At 30.0% G+C, this 21253-nt stretch overlaps 1 protein-coding gene across 1 annotated transcript in view; it reads right to left on the reverse strand.

Annotated features, from left to right (window-relative positions):
* LOC143202626 (uncharacterized) overlaps nt 1-21253 on the reverse strand; it is a 100551-nt gene that overhangs the window by 21188 nt on the left and 58110 nt on the right. Inside the window, exon 2 of the mRNA XM_076414281.1 lies at nt 20923-21071. Coding sequence (XP_076270396.1) covers nt 20923-21057 — 135 coding nt within the window. The 5' untranslated portion in view covers nt 21058-21071. The remainder of the gene's footprint in view (nt 1-20922; nt 21072-21253) is intronic.

The following is a 21253-nucleotide window of genomic DNA, read 5'->3' on the forward strand; positions in this document are numbered from 1 at the left end:
GGTTTCTTACTTTAATATTTGTTTTCAGGTATGAGAGAACAGAAAAAGAAGAACACGTGGAAGTTACATAGGAACATATAAAGTTAAGTTGCTCATTATTCTTAAAGAGATTGTGTTTTATTATAGCATAAATTGAACATATTGAACATAAAACATCTAGCCACCTGCCGCCTATTAAATGTTTATATTTTCAGAAATAGAAAAAAGACAATAAATCAAAGTCAGCCGGGGTCTACCGCAGGATTGCACCTTTAACATCGTACGCACCCGGAATCGCTGAAACAAACGACATTCGAACTGTGAAGGATCGATTTTTCTTGGTCGTATATTTTCACTACAAAAGGCAATTGAGTTACCGTTAGAATGAACTCGATTTTTATACATATATTCGTATATATAGTACCGACAATAAAAAAATAACCGAAATTCGGTGGTTCTAATGGAAAAATAATTAGATGCCTACAGCTCAAAAATATAGGGTATCCTAGGTTTGCGCAATATTTGAATTAGGTATAAAAAACAGATGGTAATTTTTTTAAGTTGTAATTTTTTAATAATATTATACAGTATATAGGATAAGGTTATGTATATGGAATGGCACAACGGTCAAGTAGCCTGCAAGGCTTTGCTGATACATAATCATTTTTGTCGAAATTTTTCATTTTCCACTGTTATGTCGATGAATTTTATTCACGGACCCTCTAATATACCAGCGGTTGTGCGCTTGTTAGTATAGACCTTCAAAATCATTTTTTGTATTATCCTTAGCGGCCAAGTGGACAATAAGTATTTCAAAAAGTAATATATAGCCGGCTTGGTGGCGCAGTGGTAAAGACGATCGGACGGTCCTCCTACTCTTGTGATAGCCGAGGGTTCGAATCCTACTGATTGTGATTGTTTAAAATTTGTGAATGTTCTAAGCAAGAGTGTAAAATGATCCCAATTAGGGCAGTAACCAGGCTGGCTAAGACCATGGACCAGGAAGTCTTCTGGGGTGATTTCAAAGTTGGTCACTCGCCAGTCGATAGGCTTAATGCTGAGGACCGTGGTTCGGAGCCTACGTTAAACTTTAGGCCCAGTCCAGATAAACCCATAGTTGCTAAAAGGAGATATGTATGATATGTAGAAGTGATACCCTGAGTAAAATATATTATTCTAAATCTTGCTTTAAACTCTATATAGGTAGAATAATCAGATCGAATCGTAGTAAAGGTTTCAGTGTACGCATTTCATTGTTATCATTCACATTTAGCTAATAGGCAGTCCATTAGTATGTAGGGACGCTCTATCGAAGTACTTAACACTAATACTTTGAATTACACTCGTTATGGGCTCTACAGAACTTTTCGCTTTATTATAATGTTAGTATGGAGCATCGACTATAGCACTTAACAGTTTGTTTTGAAACCGTTCAATTGGTTATATTAGATTTACTAGAACTACCCCCTCTTTTTCCTGAATTAGTCTATCATCTTTTGTCATATCCTCATTTATTCTTCATACATGTTTCTCTTGATTTGCTTAGTTTAGTCTTGTTTTTTATAATTAGTTATTGGTTTATAGAGGTTAATTATTAATTGATGTTTTTATTTTAAAAATCTCTTATTTTCTATTTCTCCTTTTTTTTCTCTAAAATTTCGTTCCCATTTTTAGAGGTACTTCTCTGTCCAATTTATGTTTTATGAAAGTATCTACGTTTTCTTTAATTCATTATTAATTTCTTTTTACATTACATTTCCTTTTTTCCCTTTTTCCTCTATCCACGTTATCAATTAAACTTTTAATTCGATTCGTTTCACTTTCAATTTTATTATTCTTAATATTCAGTTTTTTATTTTCTTCTCTGATCTTTTTCAAATTTTCTTTATATTCTTGTTTATATATAATTTCGTTCCTTCCTTATTTCCCTCAATTCTTGCTGCAGTTGCAAGATTCAATAGTAGCAATGAGCATATTAGTTTTTTTATATTCTCTCCAAACGTTAGGCTTCTTTTCATTTCTACACACTTTATAGAGGCATTAATCACACTCTTTAGTTGACTTTTAGTTACCTTTTCCGTGTGTTTTTTTATTATTTATGAGACAGCCTGCAACAACGCGGTTCTATTTGGTCTACGACTTCTGTTATTCGTCTCTGAGTCAGATAGCTTCTTTAACAGTATACCATTATAAACTATATGTCTACAACTATTTTGCTACACATTTTCAATAAGGCATTATCTGTCATTGTCTTAAATACTTCATTATCAAATTACTGGAGAATTTGTTTTCCACTGCTATTCTCGTTATATAGGATTTATAATAGGTGGAAATTCACACTCTTAAGTTCCAGTATTGCCAATTCCGAACTTCAGCTCAATACTTACTACTACATAGTCTATGCCTGTCATCAAAATTGATGACATCAGCACTTAGAACTTTAGAACTCATTAACTTAGAATTTTAGTTTACAACGATTGTCGATTTCTAACCTCTAATTACTATTACTAATGTTTTGAATAATTTTGTAGACATTTGAATAATTTTGTAGACATTTGACAACAGTGTCGGCCGGTATCAAAACAAATCCGATTTTGTAGACCTATTATATCTCTTTTTAACTACGGTAAAATAGTCCGCTGTAAGTGACGTGCGTTGGCGTGTTTTATTTAAAGGGCTAGATATTCATATGTATTCTCTTAGTTTTTTTATTCTTAACACAGATATGATAAGAATTACAATGAATAGAGCCCCATTATTGAAACAAGATTTCGCATATTTATAAACTGTTGAACCTAGTATTTATTTCTCTATTTTATCGAATCACTTCAATATTTTCAATGATTGTCTATAACTCCTGGACTGATGAATTTTTTATTTTATTTGAATCTTATCGAATAGTTCTCCCCCGAATTAAAATCACCACATATAAATAATGTTTAAAAATAAAATAATAAAATTAAAATCGATTACAACAGTACAACACTTTGCTTTTAATTAAAACTATAAAAGTAAAATAGTTATTTAATTAGGTTTAGTACGAGAACTAAACTAATTTATAATCTGTAACCTGCAGTGTATTTAAACTATAATTAAAAGAAAATATGGCGCTAAAATGCATTTAAACAATTTACATTCTAATATCATTCAGAAAGAGAACAATTTTAATAGAGATTAATTAAAATAATGTTAATTGGATAGGTAAAGTGTGTGTGGCTTTTATAGCTATTATAATAAAATAATTAAGTTGTTTATTTTTTTATTAGTAACCGGAAATTTAATAACAAAATAAAATAAATTTTTGATAATATATAGAGGTAATAAATGTTGTTTAAAATTGATATTTTCCTTACTTATAAGTACTACTTAGTTGAAAAAAGTTTGAGTAAATAAAATATAGAAAGAACTAATTAAGAAATTTTTTTTAAAAAGTAGGCTTTATTAGCCAGTATATTCTCCGTCAAGAGTAAATACGATATTCCCAACGTTCCTGCAAATTTGTCTGTTATATCTTTTGATGGCCTTCGTCAACTGCTGCCCAATAAGCCGATGATATTACTCTATTCAGGTATCTAGTAGAATATAAGAATTAGCTTTTATTTTGCTCGTGTTATTTAAAAAAGCTGGAACCGTTCTAAATAATCTTATTCTTAATTAGGCCTGAATAAATGCGGCGAGTAACTTGTACACTGTCAGATTTCCGTTTAAAACTATAAACACAATACCTTTTGATAATTTAAGGTGTCAGCTCTCTTACTCCACACTATTTTTAAACAACTTCGAAAAAGGAGGAGGTTCTATGTTCGGCTATATATATATATATATATATATATATATATATATATATATATATATATCTATATATATATATATATATATATATATATATCTATATATATATATATATATATATATATATCTATATATATCATATATATATATATATATATATATATATATATATCTATATATATCTATATATATATATATATATATATATATATATCTATATATATCTATATATATCTATATATATATATATATATATATATATATATATATATATATATATATATATATATATATATATATATGTATATGTTTGTCGTCAATTTTTTTATTCGAAAGAGTACACTTCCGAGGGGGTCCCATTGGAACCAAATCAAGATCTGTTGGGGGAAAGGGGGAAAATCAGGAAAAACGCTCAAATTTCAAAGGTACTTTCAATGTTTTCACATATTTTTTATCTATGATAATCAGATATTTGTGTACAATGTTATTGCTGAGCAGATGTGACTGATCGGAAGTCGTTCAGTTTGCTATTTAAGCACAAACTATAGCATATAGAGCTTCTTAATTCCAATGTTTCTTTATTCCATGAGCATATGAGCTGCACCATGTAGAAATAGTAATATAATTTTGTGACATATACAAAAAATCAAAATACTTACAAATCAAATTTAAATTAATATAAATATTTGGGTTCCAAACCGACTTCAAAGTGATCAGTTGGTAGTAGTTAAAATAATATTGTAAATAGATAATAGATAGGTATTAAGCTAAACTGTGTATTAGAATATAAAATAATTGTAGCAGATAGATTAAATAAGGTTTCTGTTTATTTTTATTTAGTTATTACAACGATTATTATGTTCATATTTTATTTTAAAATGTTTTTTTTAATGTTAAAAATCTAAATTTGATTATTTCTTAATTTTTAGTGAATTTCTTATTAATTTTTTGAAGTCGGTTCAATTTTTTTGTTAAAAATATTTTTGTGAACTGCATATTTTGGAAGATCATTCAGCATCATCGGTATTTGTACAGTTGAGTTTAAATTTAACGTGACAATCAACAATAGACACTTTTCTATTGCAGGATCTCCATAACGCTTATCGATCTAATATTTGTCTTTACGGTAAAACATTTATTATGTACAGTATTTCTCTCCGTCAAAAACATTGTTTAATCAACAATCGATCGTACATTTGAAAAGAATAAAAGTTGTTTCCCCAAAATCACTATTACTTGTTACTTGAGAAGTTGATTAATAGTTGAAATGACATGAATTTTTGACAGGTATCGATTTAAAATTAGTACTGCTTGAAATCATATGGATATGCCAACTGGCGTGATATATATACATCATTAAGTCATGTGTTAATTACAAATTTCATATGTAATGTGTTAATCCTAAATTTTACAATATCAATAAAAAATTTGTTTCATACAAATCAAGAAAATAGATATTTTATTTCTTGTCGGTTGGTTATAATTGATCGCTTTTCCTCCAAATACTTATTAATTAATATATGGCACTAGTCGTTGCCCACTCACCTACAGTTTAATTTTAATCTGCACTAATAATGTGCATTTGTTAATTATGATTATTTTTATCTGTTAAATATACTTCACTTCACAAGATCAAAATTGTTTATTGTTTTGAATCTGTGTCCTGCTTGAGTGATACATTACATCCAAGAGTTGCAATACTTGATTATGGTACTTTGGATGGATACTTTGCATTTTATTTATATTATTTTTCACAGAAAATCCCTATAATTAGATTCCTCAGCTTCATATCGCTTTATAATTTACTTATACAATAGCAACTTATTTCCTAGATATATAACTAAGATTTTCTTTCAATTAACCAATACATTTCTTTACACATTGAATCCAATTGTTTTCTGTTGTATTTAATGTGCTCTTTCCAACGGAGTATCGTATCGAAATTCATCTCAAGATTTTGTTATACGGAGTGAGAGTATTATTCCTTATTATTGTTGAATATAAAGTGTAATACGTTGGAAAAAGACTTCACTTCTAGACCAATAGTTTCCTCTGATATAACTGTATTTAGTTATGTTCATATCGAAAAAATTGTGTGCCTACTGTTTCTATACCTTTTATAAATTTGATCTCGAATAGATCTTGATTCGTCTTCCACTTCATATATGGGCAGATGCTCTTTGGTGATTCTAATATTAGATTGATTTTTATTTCTTGAGACATTTCGTCTAATCTTATTATAAGTATAATAATTTTGGTCAATAAATATTTCAACGAGTTTTTGGTGAATTAGCTAAATATTGGCAAAATTTGTAATACAAATTGCCAGTATTGTATGTGTCGAATCTAAAAGTTGCCACTTTTTTTTTAAATTGTATTAAAATAATATTTTTATCCATATTGTTCTCATCTGAGAAATTGTAATTTACGTAGGCCTGATGACAGTAGCCAATAATCATTCAACAAATAAGATGGAATTAATAGATTTAGAAAAATCAATTTAATTTCATATTTAAGGCGAGATTAATAATGATTACTTGATAAAATAAAACTAGGAATTATACCAATCCGCCATGATAAAAGTAAATAAATCACAGCTGAACTTCTTCAAAATTATGCCTCTTGTCATTATGCCTCCTTATGGCATCATTGAAAGCCCAATAAAATTGCTAGTTAGGCGTATATTGCAATTACAGTTTTCTATCATCATCAATAATGAATATAAAATGTAATTAAAACTTTTTATTAGGCAATAGAAAATAAGATCAATCAATCAGAAAACAGAAAACATTTAATTTCCACGTACATTAAAATAATAAAATATTTAATTAAAATTCTTAAACACTCCTGTGTTAGGTCTCGGTAATATTAAGACGTCGTACTTTTAGGCCCGTCACATAGGCAATTTCCTGCTAATAAAAGGTTTCGGTAAAAAATAATTAAAATTCTAATTAACCTATTAAATTCAATTTAATCATTAATTTATAATATATTGAAGAGACTGTTCATAGTAAATAAAGGTAATAAATTAAACGTTTTTTTGAAGATTCCTATCTATAGAATTTTTTTGAACAATAACAATCTGATTCAATAGGTCACTATAGGAGAAAAATATTTGTGTTTTTTTTTGTTTGGAATGTTTAGTCATGTCGTCCTTTTGAATTCTGTACTAATTAGACTTTACTACTGTTTAGCGTTTGGTCTAATCATCGGATGAATTATTAGGTGCTTGCATGTTCTCTGGCCGTTTATTTACGTTTAAAACGCTTTTATTTAGAGAAGTTGATACAATATATATTAATGAAATATTTTTCATCAGTTTCTACAAATGTTTCCTATTTTTTTTGGTAACATACGATACCATATCGAAAGAACGAGGTTTGTTTCTTCATTGAGGGATGATTTTGTTTCCGCTATTCGCTAATGCTGGTTTTTTTTTGCAACAATACGTCATTCAATTTATTTAATTGACGTCGGTAAACATCTGCAGTAACAGTTTCATTTGGTTGCCACCATATACACCGCAATACTTTATGGCTGTGAATAGTCCGCTTCAGGGTCATGTTGATGGCTAAATGACATGTAGAAAATTAGAGCATACGCAAATGACAAGTTGATAATTTAACCATGCACTTTAGGGTATGCTGAACTTCACAGCTTAGTAATGGTGAGTTAATTTTGCTTGGTTTGCTGCTTAATAAGTGGTATACTAATTAGGAACCCATGAAGCCCATTATTAATAGAGAAATTAACAATATTTTGAGAAAACTATTATGAATATTGGCTGTCAGATTTTAAACTAGTGCTTCTAAATTATTTACAATGGTTTTGGAAGTGAAGCGAGTGCTTAAACCGTTTGCCCGCATCATCAAGGCGCCAGCAATTGCTGAAAGAACCACCAGCATATTTGAGGTACGCAACAAGTTCATAAAAATTATTTACCGTGTTAAGATAAAATGTTAGCAGATAAAAACACACACACAGATTATGTAAAGATAACAGTACAAGAACTATCTAAACGTTACAAGCATTTAACACTGCAAGAAAAAGATTGCCGTGTACGATCTAAAATCGTCGTTGTTATTTAATTGTATAGGCAATTTTTCGATTTATTTTACACGTCAAATGTTAAATTGCCATGGTGGGAATAATAGCGATGCCGGACTGCTCCGCTCGTACATCAAGCGGTACCACTGGTTGGTCTGTCGAATATAATCACGACTAATATTTTTTTCTCTAGAGCCTAATAACATTGGAGCCGATAGCTAATTGTATCTTATTCGATGGCATGATTGATTAAGAACGATCGGGCATTGAATGAAGAAGAATTAATGATGCTGGAAGTGTATGTGTCAAGCAAGTGCAAATAGTATTGATTCATTCTTCACTACCATTGGTACTATGTCAAGCTGCTGAAAAAAATGTAAAATAGTGGGTTGGGCAGTGATTTCAGTTTTTTCATGCATTTAAAAGCAAATTTACTCTTATACCTTTTGAACATTAGTAAATCGCTTTTTATCACTTTTTTTAAAAAACCATCACAGTAAAAATTGATTTTTACAAGCTTTTTTTTTAGAATTAAGAGAGTTTTCCCTAATTAAGAGAATCAAAAGACAATAAGCTTACAGCGTCTCTTTTTTTAATCCCCCCAATTTATTATTATTGTTTTATATCTTTGGGAACAATGGCAACTCAGTCAATTATCTAGTATCTTTTCGTATGCAGTTTTATGAAAATGGTTCAAAACTGTTCATCTTAACTAACATTGGGAACTATCCACTGTTTAGTAATTGACTACTTCTTACTATTGACTGTTTCTTGATCGTTTGAGTGTTTTTTTTGTTACCAATTTTAGTTGTGACTTCTTCATTCAAATAGAAATTTCATTAGTAATTTTATACTAATTAGTTTTTAACGTTCTGGTTCTGGGTTTGCCGTCCTAGCTGTGCCCTTGAAAATAATGTACCTAATTTATGCTTATATAGACTTATATGGAAATATATAAATTTAATTAAGCACTTCCACTAATTGGCAAGTGAAATTTAAACATTTAAAATGAACATTACCCTTTACTCTCTCAAAATTAATACCGGAAAGAAGGAAAAAGTATCCGAAGTGTTCATTGGACTGAAATAATTAGTAATTATTATTTTCATTCGACTATTTTTTGACTATCATCTGATTCGACTGTTTTGTACTGGCGTTCATTTAAGTTCATCATAAACAACACACAATTTTCGATGAACTTGCGCTGCATTTTCCCTTTTTTAAATTTCTATAATTCTAATATATAATAATTTTGATTTCTAATATTTCGTAATTTTCTAGTATCTCAGTTTTCAAGGTGTAATAAAGTTGGATTTAGTTCTTTATATCTACCTAATCTATGTAATGTTCTTTAGACGCTTCTAATTTGCTATATTATAGCTTCACTGAATAATTATTACTTATTTAACGGTGGCTAATGGTTAATGGTTAAATCAAAACTACCTTTCCTCGGCCTTAAAATGATCATACAAAACTGTAATTATTTTTATTATAGAGAAATACGTGAATTATAAAAAGAATTGTAGATTGTTCAGCAAGTCCCCGTTAATAAAAAAGATTAGTTTTAGTTGTAAAAATTGTTATTCAATATAATTATCTTCAACATTAATTTATTTATTCCAATGATTCTTAAACTTACTACGGGTAGCTATTACTTCTTCGTTGGATTGAAGTTGTTTTCTACGAAATAATGGTTTGAGATATGAGAAGTGTCGGAAATCACAGGGGGTTAAATTTGGCTAATAAGCTGGACTATTTAAGCTGACTGATTTTAGCTATGTTTTTTACTTGTCTTTGAAAACAAAAAGAAAGGAAAATACTCTGCGTTCTCTAGAACATTATTATCTACATTCTCATTACATATTTAGTATATCTTTGTGATATTTAATACTGTACATGTTCATTACAAATCATTGGGCAAGTTTGGATATAGGTAGTATGGATACTTATCTGCCCGGCCCTCAATTTGCAGAGGCATTATCATATCTGAAACTAAATATTTTTTTTATTAATATTGTATTAGCATTCCACAATCTGCCCAATGGCAATAAGTATTCGATGATAATTATGATATATAATAACAATGTAAAAAATCGCTTCAATAAGTTATCCCCTGTACAAAATTATTAACTAGTATGATATTTATTCTGTTATTCTAAAAACGATCCTATGTGGTCGGGTGGTAGTTAGCGATTTAATCTACACACTTGACTGATGTCGCAAAATTTAATGGATCCTGACAACTCAGGCCATCATTTTCCATAAGAAGCGTTACGCACTTCGTGGCTCGCAACTTAAGATCGACATCGCAACAATTTTATGGCTGGATAACGTCATGTACCTAGGTCTCCACTTCGACCGACGGTTTGGTTGCTATTTTCTCTGATCTGCCCTTCTAGCAGACTTCCCATCTCCATCAAATGCTTCTTTTATAAGATGTTAATTCGATTTGTTCTCCTCTAAGGATCTAATGTCTACCTCAAGTTTGTTACACCCAACCAGGTGAAACGGCTTCAAGTTTTTCAAAATAAGCTCCTCAGGATAATCTTAAAATTCCTTGGTTTGTCAGAAATAATCAAATTCACAGGGAAACTCCAGAAACCTAGCATTTCATATTACAATCCTTTCTCAAACAACTCAGCTGGTGGTCATGCTGGGAGCTTAGCACCGCGTCGTCGCTAACCTCCCCTATTCTAGGCTGAATACATTATTCATTATCTTAGGTTTATTCGTCGCTGCAGTCATAATTTTTGTCTCCATACGACCACATCCTGTCGTGTGTTAACTCAAGTTCGCGAATCTATAGTTAGTTTCACTATATGTTTTTTTCGCCGGGTCCTCGTGCCCAATAACGGCTGTCCGGTTGGCGAGCGCCATATCCCCAAATTTAATGCAGTAGCAGTAGCCACCCACATGGGTCAACTGTGAGGCAGTTTCGGTTTAATATATTGGTAAGCCTAGAGGAACTCCCATATAACCCGGTCCAACTTGTCACTCCAGGGCAGTGACCGGGTATGAGTCATGCGTTCCACCGTCTGGTTTTAGGCCAGAAGAAAATGGTTTGGCGAGGTACGCAACCAAATAATGTCAAATAAATTTGATAGACGGGTCTTTCTTTAGGACGGATAAAGCTTAAGAAATAATATCTGCAAATTAAGAATAAGGTCATTGAATTTCAGATACTCTAGAAGAGGAAAGAGAAAATACAAGATAGAAGTATGTATCTATAGTAACGTTTTCATTTTTTTCGTAACAGACAAAAGTCTTCAAGAATCACATTTTTTAATCATTTTGCATGATATGGAAAGATTACTCAAGTCCGAATGGTGATAGAACACCAAGGATGTGTGAGATATAGTCTTGGGTAAAAACTGAATGGATACTGCGCCAACAACATCCTGTTCGATAAAGCAGAGCTCCTAGCCCGTAGACACAAAAACATTTTGAAAGAAAATGTTGAGACATTTTTCAGATTCATAAAATCTAAAACAATCTTTGCAAGTACAAAAACTATAAGACAAATCCTATCTGGCGCACCTGATTCCCACCACTTCCATTTTTTCATTAAACAACAGATTATGAACAATTATGGATAAAACAATTGGTATTAGACAATCAATGTGGTTCGAATTAACCTACTGTTATTATAAAGGGATTTTTTTGGGGAAAAATATTTTCGGTTCTCTAGTTATTCCTATACCTACCTAATCTATTAAGCCATTATGCGGGCATTTCAAGAGTAATAATATTCTCCATATAAGGTATAAAGTATTAATATAAGGAGATTATTTCTACAATGTGCAATCAAAATGCTTGGTGCTTGGAAAATGATCTAAGGCAAAATTTATTACATATATTTTTTATTCATTATTTATCATTCTTTTGTAAGTATTCACCAGTAATATGTAATATATGTCACTTCAGCTTTTTCGATTTTTTTTTAATTTTTGATATATCTTGGTCTAATTGAAAATCTTGTATCACCATATTTATCGTCCACAGTACTGATATATTCAACGAAATAAACCCAAGAAAAAAAAACCGGTTACATTTCTTAAATCGATTTTCTAGCTTTATTATATTTTGGAAACTCTGAAATTATTTTTCCGAAATGTTTCTATCGTTAATAAATCAAGCACAATCTCCTTTAATTAAAGGCATCTCCCTTATTGGTAGATATACAAATATACGTTCTTTTATGTTTTACTCATACTAAGGTCTTTATGCATAAAAATTGAGATTTTTTACTTCTATCCGACTGGGTCTATAATACTTTTTATTATTTTCGGATTACTTTATTTTAAATATTGATTAGAATTTTTCAACATTAATTTAAAAATTTATGGCATTACAATTTTATAGCTACGGATTATATGCATTAATGATTCAAGTGGTAAAGATTAATTAAAATTTCTTAAAAATAAGTTAAAAATGTAAAACGGACAATAATTTAATGACGTGTTGCAATGTATCAATTATGTTGTTGGGAATTATAGTTGATATAACTGATACTGAACAAACTACATCTGATAGAAGATCTTTAAAGTTCAGGTTATTTAAATTTGATATTCATTTATTAACAACTTCTCTATAAATTAATGATTATTAACTTTCTTTCTGGCATTTGTAGCCATAAATATCAATCATCGTTAGCGAAATTACTTGTTGACCAAATTCAGGCACATATGTAAAACATTGATGATATATTTTTTACAATTTATATACTTATTCTACTTCGTTAAAGATTTAAACGATAATGCTGTCCTATTTATCCAAACCGAAAGTTGTTCAGTCCCAGGCATTTAATTTTAACAACCAAATCTCCACCTTGTTTATGTAACAACATTCACCACATCAATTAGCTGAGGCACAGGCTATATTCCCTTACCGATCGACTTATGTAAGTTATATGTAGTGTTTATTTTTTACCGACTGAGAGAAATGATTTATTTATAATAGCAACGTGTGTTATCTAGTGATATGGTTTTAGAAAGTGTGTCGTAGAATCGAGGGGTGGATGGTGTCCCCCTTTTATACTTGTTCATTTTGTTCTTTTTTACGCGAATATTTGATTTCATATATTAAATAGTTTGGATTTTAGATTATAATTAAAAGTAGAAATTTAATTAGAATATTTATAACTTGCTAGAAAATTAATAATAAATATAACAACCGCAGTTGTACGAGGAATTTTTAACTGTTACATATAATATTATCATAAATAAGTTTTGACAATGGGGTGTCGATATGAGGTTACACTAAATCAGAAACTAACTAATATTCCAATGTTGGTAATACAACGTTCTTCTATTAGTTACCAATACTTATCGCTAATCTAAAATGCTGCATGATGACTTCGAAATCAAATGGATCTACGAAGTTATCCAATATTTTATCGTAAAACATGAAGCGAATTAAATCACACGAACTTGTGTATATATATTACTATTTGACATAATACTCCTAGTATTCTCTTGTGGACTAACGGTAGTAATGATCGTAGAGAAATTACCGAAAAGAAGAAACTCAGAAGATTATGGCATCAAACTAAATTCCTAGGACTTCAAACTAGATTAAACAATGTCATGTATATATATTAAAAGGTGGAGATCCGAAGAATTAAAAATAATTATATTTTGAACTATCTGATAGGAAATTTGGATTTTTAAATAAATCGATTTGGAAATCAAATGAATATTTAAATAAATCAATATAACAGAATACACCCATTAAACGTCTTGAGTGTTATATGGACAAAAAGTAATATACAAAGTGCTAGCCTATTTACCTTAAGATATTCCTCTCTGTTAATACCTAGAAATAACTTTCTAATGACTTAAATGAGGGTAAAACTACTTTTAACTCTAAGAAACTTGCCATATTATAAAGGATGTAAATATTAGACATACTATTCCAAAATAAATTGCAATGGAAATAAAAGGAAACATTAATACTAAGAAGACTAACAATCAATTTGATTGAAATTAAATCTCTTCAGCTTAATGCGAAAATATTTAGTTTTTTAGTAATTTGTCACTGCATGATATTACTCATGAACAATTCTTATTCAGTTTATAATTTTTTGTAATATCACTGAGATATTATTTAGTAATAAAAAATAATACTAGATTAAGTTTAATTTAATTTTAATTTAGGCAATACACTACACATTGATGTACTTATCTCGCACTGTCTTGCTTGCTAATTGATCAATATATAAAAATATTATATAAAAATAATAAAGAACTCACTAAAAAGTAGAAAAAATAATCAAACTTATATTTTTAATACAAAAAAAAGTCTTAAAATAAAATATGTACCCACTTCAAAGTGTCAGTTGGTAGTACTTAGAATAATATTGTAAATAGATAAATAGGATTAGGTAGGTATTCAGCTAAATTGTGTGTATATTGTAGAATATAAATACGTGTAGCAGATTAACTTATTAGATTTTGTTTATTTTTATTTAGTTATTCCAACGATTATTATGTATATATATTATATTAAAACTGTTTTTTTTTGTTAAAAATATTTTATTCTTCTCTTTTTAGTGTTATAGATTTACTCAATAAATTACGCAGTTATTTTATTAAGTATTACAATAGATAGCTCAAGTAAAAGTACAGCCCGCATGAGGAAAAATAGGAGTAAAGAAACAATGATTGAAAAAATAGGAACGCTTCAGGCCCCGGGTGCCGCTATCTAGTCTAGGTGATTTGGCAAATGTTCCAATCAAACTAGAACAAAAAAAGCTGCTGACCTGTTCGGAATTAACTCATCGACCTCTGCGTGCGAGCTCAACGTTTTAACCATTACACCATATAAACAGTTGCCTGCAATATTTCTACGACGTCTCATATGATATGCAGCAGTAATATTTTACAATATCTGATTATTTTAGATAAAAAATATGTGATTTACACATTGTGCGTTCCTTTGAAATTTGAGGATTTCCCTCGATTTCCCCCTCTTCCCCCAACAGATCCTAACTTGTTTCCAATGAGACCACCTCGGAAGTGCACTCTTTCGAATAAAAAAATAATTTTGATAATCGGCCTAGAATTGACTGAACTTGAGAATATCCAACTGAACATAGAACATAAATTTTTTTTGAAGTCGGTTTAAAAGAAAAATGGTCATTATTTATAATTAAGTGTATATTCTAAATGTATCTAGTAGTGAAGTTTAAGTAAATGTTATATTAAAGAAAATTATTTTGTTAAATTTATCTGATGTGAAAAAATATTTTTTAATCTATTAACTGTAATTTGTCATTATTGCTCATTTGATCTGGAAAGACAAGACACATAGATGGAAGTCGAAAGTATAAGAAGGCGTAGAAATAGAAGTTCAAACCAAAGGAAACTGTCATAATATAACAACTCCTTCCTGAACACGCAACCAAAGGAATACACATAGGCACATATTTGGGGCGTACTCTGTCTATAATAAACTTACTATCCATTTTTATTTTGAGGGAAGTAGACAATTATATTTAAAACTTTTGTGAAACCGACTTGGTTTAATTTTACAGGGAGGTAATTACGGCTTACTACTAATGTCATTGACTGATGTTTAAAATTTATGTGATTAATTCGTTTTCGAAAAACATAAATTACTTTTTCCCAACTCATTATATTTGATATTATGTTGTATTTAAATCTTATCATGTATATCTTATTATGCCTTTATTAATATTTTATTGTGAATACATGAATACATAAAATGACGATGGCTATTACAATTAGACTTGCTCCACTTTTTGTTAACTGTATTTTATTATACTCCTTATGTCATTACGCCTGTGTAATATCAAGCAACGTTTTACAATTTAAATTTAGATTTTTATACTATAGATGAATTTTACTATCCTATATATCGTTTCAACATTAAGATTATATCTCTGGTTTAATTTAATACAGCTCATATTAATCTTTATATTAGGAGCAACATATAATTGATATTGAAAAATGTGGATCAAAGATAATTAACGTGGATATTAAAAAACGGGACTCAAAAAATTATTACAGGTAAACCAAATCATGACGCATCTTTGAAAAAGCTACTAGAAAAAAAAGTTTAAAACTAAATACCATATCTAATTTATTATTAAAAGTTAACCATTATTTTATAGTGTGCGTATGGAATTAATGAAATTATTTTATTATTTAAAAGATGTATAATGTATGTAAAAATGTTATATAGCGTCATTAATAAGTAGATATTAGTGCCTGATAATGTATTCCTACATGTGATGTCTTTACGTTATAAAGATGTCGCTTACATTATTAAATGGTTGATAGACAGTCCCGACTAAATATTAAAATAAAATAGTTTGGTTAGTTACACCATTTATAACTCAGTAACGGTTGGACCGATTTTAATGATTTTAATATGATCTTCTCATTTCCAGGATTCCGATAATCCCGACCGATATGTCCTTTGAGTGTAACTGAATTCAACTTCCGTTTCGTGTTATATTTACCATGACGATTAACAAATCACAAATCCAATTCTGGAATGTTTGTGAGCTGGATCTAGAAAATGAATGTTTTCCTTATGGTTGATAGAACGTGATCAAATGTGTCGGAAAACCATCCACTTTATTAGTTCTTGCACCTGATGACAAAAGGAAAAATGTCATAGATCACATCACTGCAGAGAACCAACCTGAGTGCAACCCATACAGTAAAATACGTAGCTTCAGTAAAGCTAGTAACTTGATTTGTGCGTTTTTAATTATATTTAACGTCTCTATACATAACATATTATCGTAGTAAATTATAGAACTTTATTAAATTTTTTGTAATCATTTTATTATATTATTAAAATATTAAATTAAGTTTGTAATATATTAGCTCTAATTATAATTACCTTTTAAATACGACATTTATTGCCTCTTAGGCGGTACAAAGCCCTCCGGGTTAGCTGTTACTATATATAATAATGTTAAAGAGGAGGACATTTTTGTTTTGCATAATATTAGTGGCCAATTTACATCTCTTCTGAGAGCGATAATCATTTACTCAAATTCTCATACAGAATGTCTGTCGTCGCATTACTGGAAGATATTGGTTACCATCGCCCGGTATTTCCTGTCGTTGAAGGGAGTAGCTCCACCAATATCGTTTATGAAAACGTACCGACCGACGACTTCACTGACCCCAAATTCTATTTCAAAAACTAACTTTTTGTGGAAATGTTGCTATTCAGTGGAAATTATGTCCTTCTATATATGACTTATGATTTTAGCTTTATCTGTATATGATTTTCCAATCAGAACTAATACCGATAAACTGATAAAAAATAGGTTAAACAGACGCTGCCAAAATAATATAGCAGGTTCCATCCAAATTGGCCAAAACCAATTGTATTATTTAATCGTATTTTATCAGATCATACTTGTTATGCCGTAATATTTCATTAAAGTATTAACAAAAAATGTGCCGTTATTTGCAAAAAGTTATTACTTAAAACGGATTGTCATTTTTTATTCTAAATAGTTGCCTCGCGAGTTATAACCGGTTTTTGTGGAACATAATGCCTTTACAAATAAAGACATAAACTTGAACGCAGAAGCAGATGCACATTATTATAATTAGTTTTCATTTTTTAACAAAGAATGCAGTTGCGGTAGTGGTTTTATTGCTTTTTATAGCAGTATATAATATATTTACAAGAAATACCGTTTGTGTAGTACTACGGATGCGGTTATTAATGAATGTTATAGAACATAGTTGGAGTGCCAAAGACGTCAATCATCAAGTTTGTAAAATAAGATTAATAATAAAATATGAACGAGGGCTGTGCTTGTGACGGGAAAGACTGATAATGATCCTTAAGTTTAAGATGCTTTCATTCATTTAATATTCAGGTCATTTACAGATGTTTAATAAAAAAATCTATTCACTCCATAATGTTTTCTTCTTTTAATAATCAGGGTCAGAAGTACCTCAAATCAAGTAATGTCTAATAGTTTTGCAATAACATCAACACAGTAATGTAAGGGTTAATAATAAAATAATTACAATATCCGGCGATCAATAAAACTTGTTATTATACACATTGTAAAACTACTACAGTTATATCATTGTCGAAACTTACATATGTCTATAAATATATTTATTTTTATGTTTAGGGCGAGATTGACAATTTATTTAATAAATAAAATGTATGAAGCTAAAAAAACTGTGGTCGGACATTGATCCGAATTAACACTTCACAAATTGTTATTATATGAATAAATTTTGAAGCTAGTGTGGACCTACGATGTTTAGTTAAAAGGTTGCACAAATATATTTTATGTTAACCTGATGCAAAATTACCCAAACAGAGTTCATCGCAGCATCGTTAACGCCCCATGGCATGTATTAGAAATGAGGACATTAACAAAGACTGCACATACAAATCAAAGTCGTCGAAGTACCACAACTTCTCAGTGACAACTCACCTAGATCAGACAAAAACTCTTTGAAATAATATATTTAAATTATGTGAGGAAACCTTGTTTTAGAACTACGTGGATTGCACTAGTGGAAGTAGATCCATCAAATTAATTAATTAATTAAATTATTAATAATTATTGAGTTAATTAAATTTAGGACTGAAATCTTTGATCTGAACTTTAAGAACAATATGAACGAAAAATTACTAGTTAGTTGTAATAACTAGTTGTAATATGTGTGTCATGTGCTAGTTAAATTAAAATCAATAAATAAAACAAGACCAATGAAAACTAATTACATAGTTCCTATATAATCTGATACATGTGGTAGTGTTTGTGAACTTGGACAATTACGTTTTACAGGTATACCTCAATAAAACCTACGTTTTTAGACGTTTTTATCTGCGACTATAGACATTTTCTTTAATTCCAAATATTAAATGTTAGTTTTTAGTTTCTCTAAACAATAGCTAGAAATGAAACAATGATTCACAAAGGCAGACAACTCTAAATTATCATTAGTCTTCTGTTCAAAATGTTTGTTTAGTAAGTTCGAAAGATCGAAATATATTTAATCAACAAAACGGTAATTTATAAGCTCGTAAAATTTATTTTAAAAAGTAATTGTTCAATAATTAATATTTAAACATTACATAAATATTACATATTGATTTTTTAATTCCTTTCTTTTTCCTTATGTGTACTCTACAAACTTTTAATTTTATTGGAGTTTTAGCTACGTTCATCTTAAGTGCCACCGAAATCTGTGTTCAGTAAGAGTTAGATCTATTCGGGATCCGTTCAAAGCTAGACGCTTAAGTCAAACGCTATGACTCGGTTATACAATAAGATTGCTGCAAATATATTATAGAATTTTGTTTGAGCCCTTTTATTTGCATTGTCTTGTTTGTGGTGGACAACAAACTGTTTTGTATAATAGTTGTTGAACGTTGAATCTCATTGGGTCATCGAACACTTCTTATAAACTTTAGTATTCATAATTAAACACCCAGAATATATGATCTACAGAAATAATGTATTTTTAGAATATAATAAAAATATTATTAAGTTGTATCGATTTAATTTCTACTGTGATATCCTAAACGCTTAAAATTTACAACACATGTGGATAATTAAAATTAATAGAGAATCTACGGTGAACTTCTTTATTTCTTTTTTATTTATTTATTTGTCTTATCAAAATCTTATTTTCTATGAACTATAAAAATATGAATAAACATTTGTCATTTTAGTCGACCTAACTTGTCTGTATTAATCGATATAAATAGCATATAGTTTGAAATAATGTGGGATTATTTACAACAGATGGCGCAATTTATATTATATCGCATTTATCACATGCTTATGCAAATATGTTCATAGTAAACTGTTGTTAATAGGTTTTAAATTTTATTATGTATCATATTGTTGAGATATAAACGTATTTCTCTCATCTTCGAATATGTTAAGTTAAGAGTTAACAAATTAACATTACCATAAAATTCACATTATCGAAGAAATATATTTACTGAACTGAATAATCCTGAAGGCTTTTATAAGGGATAAGTACTCCAGACTAGGGATGTTGCGTATGTGGATTGATTTTAATATTCGCCTCTACATGTTATGCAGGCCATCTGTCGATCTTACCACTTTATCACTTTTCCTATAAAGCTGTTATTTTTAAAACGTGAGAACTGTATAACAGGTCAATTGAAAAGTCCCCGGTCTGACACATAGATGGCGCTACTAGAATGAAATCCATATGTTTTTTTAGTTAGCCCTAACCCTCAAAAGTTGCGTGTATAAATTTGACAGCTGTCGGATCATTAGTTTGTGAATTAAAGCATTTTGAGTGAAGCAATTTTTGTTATTATGAAAAAAATGGACGACGAGTTGATGATTCCGAGCGGTGTTTGAAGATGATCAAGCGTAATAAACCCGAGATTTTGCATCGATATGTGACAATCGATGAAACATGGCTCAATCATTTCACTCCGAAGTCCAATCGACAATTATCCGAGTGGATTGCACACGATGAACCCGCTCCATAGCGTGGGAAAGCGAAAAAAAGCGTCGGCTGGCAAGGTTACGGCGTCTGCATTTTGGGATGCGCATGGAATAAGTTTCATTGACCACCTTGAAAAAGGAAGAACTATCAACAGCGACTATTACACAGCGTTCTTGGACCGTTTGAAGGAAGAAATCGCCGAAAAACGGCCGAATTTGAAGAAAAAGAAAGTGCTGTTACACCAAGACAGTGTACCATATCACAAGTCAGTGAAAATGATGGCAAAAATCCATCCATCCACCGTATTCTCCAGATCTGGCTCTCAGCGACTATTTCCTGTTCTCAGATCTCAAAAGAAAAGGGGGGAAATTTTCGTCGAATGAAGAGGTGATCGCCGACACTGAGGGCAATTTTGAAGCAAAGGACAAATCGTACTACAAAAATGGCATCGAAAAGTTGGAGGGTCGCTATAATCAGTATATCACCCTTGAAGGGAATTATGTTGAATAAAAAAAACCTAATTTTGGCAAAAAAATTTGTTTTACTATGGTAGGCCGGGGACTTTTCAATTGACTTGTTATATCGAGGTAATTTCATCATTATGGTATTATATAACTAGCAGAGGTTGAAAATATGTTTTATACCTTACCTTGAAAACAGGACTGGCAATTGACAGTATCAGCTTATGGGCCAACAAGCGGTGTCCGTTACAGCTCAAGATAATATCGCAAGTAGATTCGTTGATTTGTAGTCGTAAGGTGCCTTCCTTGATGACCTTATCCATTTTCACTGATTAAACTGCAAAAATAACAATAAAAATATTACGTCGAGTAAATAAATTCATGAAAATTTAGGTAGATATAGTTGTATAAATAATTGTATTTCTCAGCAGAATTTCGCTTAACTACAATAATATTATTCCATTGGTGTTCACAAAATATTTTAAACTACAACTATAAGAACAGAATAACATGACATAT

This window comes from Rhynchophorus ferrugineus, unplaced genomic scaffold (genome assembly GCF_030347505.1).
Source record: "Rhynchophorus ferrugineus isolate W39M unplaced genomic scaffold, kcgeb_rfMv2 rfM9, whole genome shotgun sequence".
Lineage (NCBI taxonomy): Eukaryota > Metazoa > Arthropoda > Insecta > Coleoptera > Curculionidae > Rhynchophorus > Rhynchophorus ferrugineus.